At 37.1% G+C, this 3,157-nt stretch overlaps 2 protein-coding genes across 3 annotated transcripts in view; one reads left to right on the top strand and one right to left on the bottom strand.

Moving 5' to 3' along the window:
* The window catches only part of LOC106805242 (RAB6A-GEF complex partner protein 2-like), a 13,635-nt gene extending 11,293 nt beyond the window's left edge, over positions 1-2,342 (bottom strand). The window contains exon 1 of one of the 2 annotated variants that reach the window (XM_014806769.1): positions 2,336-2,342. The gene's annotated coding sequence lies outside the window, so the exon portion shown is untranslated. Of the gene's footprint in view, positions 1-2,106; positions 2,116-2,335 lie in introns of those variants that run through there. The other variant, XM_014806770.1, reaches the window with a different exon arrangement.
* LOC106805243 (probable RNA-binding protein 18) lies at positions 531-2,035 on the top strand (the record flags this gene model as incomplete). Its single annotated transcript, XM_014806774.1, is given in 3 exon segments — positions 531-747; positions 862-920; positions 1,661-2,035. Coding segments are annotated over 3 exon segments (436 nt in total), but the record flags the coding sequence as incomplete, so codon positions are not given.
* Positions 2,343-3,157: the final 815 nt, after the last annotated feature.

Genomic DNA, 3,157 nt, shown 5'->3' on the forward strand with positions numbered 1-3,157 from the left:
AACGATTTGAGTTCTAGAAATCTAGATATCTAGAACTCTAGAATTTCTAGAAATCTAGATACACATAGACACATGTCTTAGCTATAATCTCTGTAAATTTTGAGTTTATTGAAGCCTGATTAGTCTAATTAATTACTACGGACCATTGTACAGCGTATCCATACAGCGCTGAACTTAAGCGGCAGCGGTGTGGATCCATTTGGAAACAACATGGAGTCAAATCCTGAGTTGGCGCAACTCTCTGTATATAGGGACTCTAGTATAATGTTAATCTGTACGCCATCTATTGATGAATAGAATTTTTATAAATTTTTAACTTTTTAACTTTTTTGAAATTTTGTTTCAGCCATAATCACCTCCCAGACGTGCTGATTCTAAAAATATATTTAGTTTTCCTCTAGGCTGCGGAGTTCTCTAGTTATGCGCGAACACACAAATTCGGCTGAACAACTTTATATATATAGATTGTTTGTTGAAACCCATTTGTAATTATTTTGTGAAATTTAATTATGTGTTCCAATAAATTACAGATTGCAAATGATCAAGATCCTGCAGAAATATGGGAAAATAAAGAGGTTTGATTTCCTTTACCACAAAGCGGGTCCATTGTCAGGAAAACCCAGAGGCTATTCATTTGTGTCATTTATAAGGAAGGAGGATGCTGAGAGGGCAGTGTTAGATCTGGATAGAAAGTTTGTTCTTGGGAGGAAGCTAACTGTGAGGCCTGCACATGAAAGAGATTTCCAGGTAGTGTGTCTCAGATATTTTATTGTGGAAATAGTCTCTGTGTAGGTCATATTGCAGGCAGCATATGGCAGGTGCAAGTACAAATACCTTCAACCGAGCTTTTAACTTTTCCAGAACACCAAGAAGTTGACACTAGGTACGCCGCTACCTCAAGGGCCTGCAACTAAAATAAGGTATGAAAGAAATGAGGCGAAACAATATTAATCATATGCCTTGCTCATATATACAAAATGTTACAATTAAAAGTGACACTGACAATAAACCGGCCCTTTAGGCAAAGGTTTACTGTCATTGTTAAATCACACTGATTAATATGTTTTACATTTAGTAATTAGTACATTTAGACTAGTTACTTGTATGTAATAATTGTATGCCCACCATTCTTGTAAGTTCTTAGGCAGATGGAAAAACAGGATTTGGTTGCAAGTATAATGTGTAATTAACTGTGTAATGTAGGGGATTTTATTTCAACATATTTTGCATCACCACAGAATCATCAAAGCTTGTAAATTTATGGATCAAATTAGCTTTTAATGAACCTATATGGGTCGCATGGACCCCGAAATAAGCCAAAATTCAGCAATATCTTTAACTCAATCTTTAGTTGAAATATTAACTTACGCATTTGAACGGCTTATATTTTACAGGGTATTCATCGGGAAATACTTAAGTCTTTCTTTTTGACTTATTTTGCCGTGCTTTTCTTTAACCATGCCAGGAATATATATATTTATGCTTTCAAGTATGCACGTTTTCATGGGCTTAATCTATCTTTGTAGTTACATTATTATATTACTGAAATCGTGTAATATGTAGTCTTCCAAATTTCAGCTCAATCAAGCAAGTTTTTAATGTGGATAAGTATGTGATCCCTCCCTTCAGTAAAGTCACCTCACTTTGTTTTATCTCTTAGTAATGATACAATGATACGAGCAATCGAGGCAAAACTAAAAGCAATGGAACAGACTCCAAGTGATTTTTCGGTCTGTACGAGACAGGAGAGCCAGAGTCAATCCAGCGACAGCACTAAAACTCCATCTTTCAGTAAATCAGCATCTACATGTCAGAGGTAGCAATGTACCACATATACTTACGTTGTATCTGTGTAGCTGGCGAAGTTTCGGTGTCAGGTTGGGTAAACATGTCTGTTATGACTATACATATTATTGGAATTTACATGTAAGCAAACATAAATACTCACCCATCTCAAGCGGTAGCTTTTGTAAGCCGATATAGTATACGTAATGTACAGTGTAGTGTTAAAGGCTCACAATGCGCATCCAAACGCTAATTAAAGTTTAGTTTCAAGTTGAAGTTAATTACTTTACTCTTTAGTTTAGTCATCATAGTCAAGCTGACCTTTTGAGTTAAGCGGTAAACCGCGACACGACTACACAACTGTACGGGTGCGTATGTATCACAACAACAGATTTATACACATGATAGATACACTATCATGACATATTTCCTATTCTATATCTATGATACACATAACCATACGAATGCATACCATACCACTGATCTCTATAATATAATCATAGAGATATATATAGAGATATATATGATTATATTATAGAGATCAGTGTACCATACTCGTAAACAACGGAACTTACGGAAGCGAGCACAGACAGGAAGCTACTACAAAGTTGGTATGCGACCAGTTACCCATCGTACAATGCCTTAACGTTATACGACCAAGAGCACTGGATCATAGAAATAGAATAGAGACTTCTATTCTAGTTCTATGCACTGGATATGTCTCCACTACGGTTGGCCATCATACTCATAAATAATCATTTTTATCGCGGTAAAATTATTCCCTTATTAACCAATTATAAGCACATCATTTAACTGTGGTTAAATTATTACTTTTTACCCAGCGAGACGAGCGCCGGCCATTCCTATAACATTAACATTAACATAAGTGGAGGATGCTGCGAGCAAAGTGAACGCTTTAGATAAGATTCTACTATGCAAATGAAATCTGTCGCGGTCCCACCCATGTCCATATATGACCTCCCGGTCCCATCCATGTCCGCGGTCCCCACTACAGTCCATTTTGTGCGCGTTAGAGTAGCCGAAGAAAATTATCTTGATGATGATGATGCCGATGCACATGATGATGCTGATGACGATGCATGCTTATGATGATGCTGATGAGGATGCCGATGACAATGACGATGCCGATGCCGATTCTGCTGATGACGATGCTGATGACGATACCAATGACGATGCCAATGATGATGGTGCCCATAGATATCCAATAAACAAGTGTGTTGAAGTGGTTTATATGGTTTATGGGATATCTATGATGATACCGATGATGACGATGATGACGACACACACAAACGCGTACACACGTACCACTGATCTCTATTATACTAACTAGTTAGTATAATAGAGATCAGTG

Source organism: Priapulus caudatus, unplaced genomic scaffold (assembly GCF_000485595.1).
Source record: "Priapulus caudatus unplaced genomic scaffold, Priapulus_caudatus-5.0.1 Scaffold106, whole genome shotgun sequence".
NCBI lineage: Eukaryota > Metazoa > Priapulida > Priapulimorpha > Priapulimorphida > Priapulidae > Priapulus > Priapulus caudatus.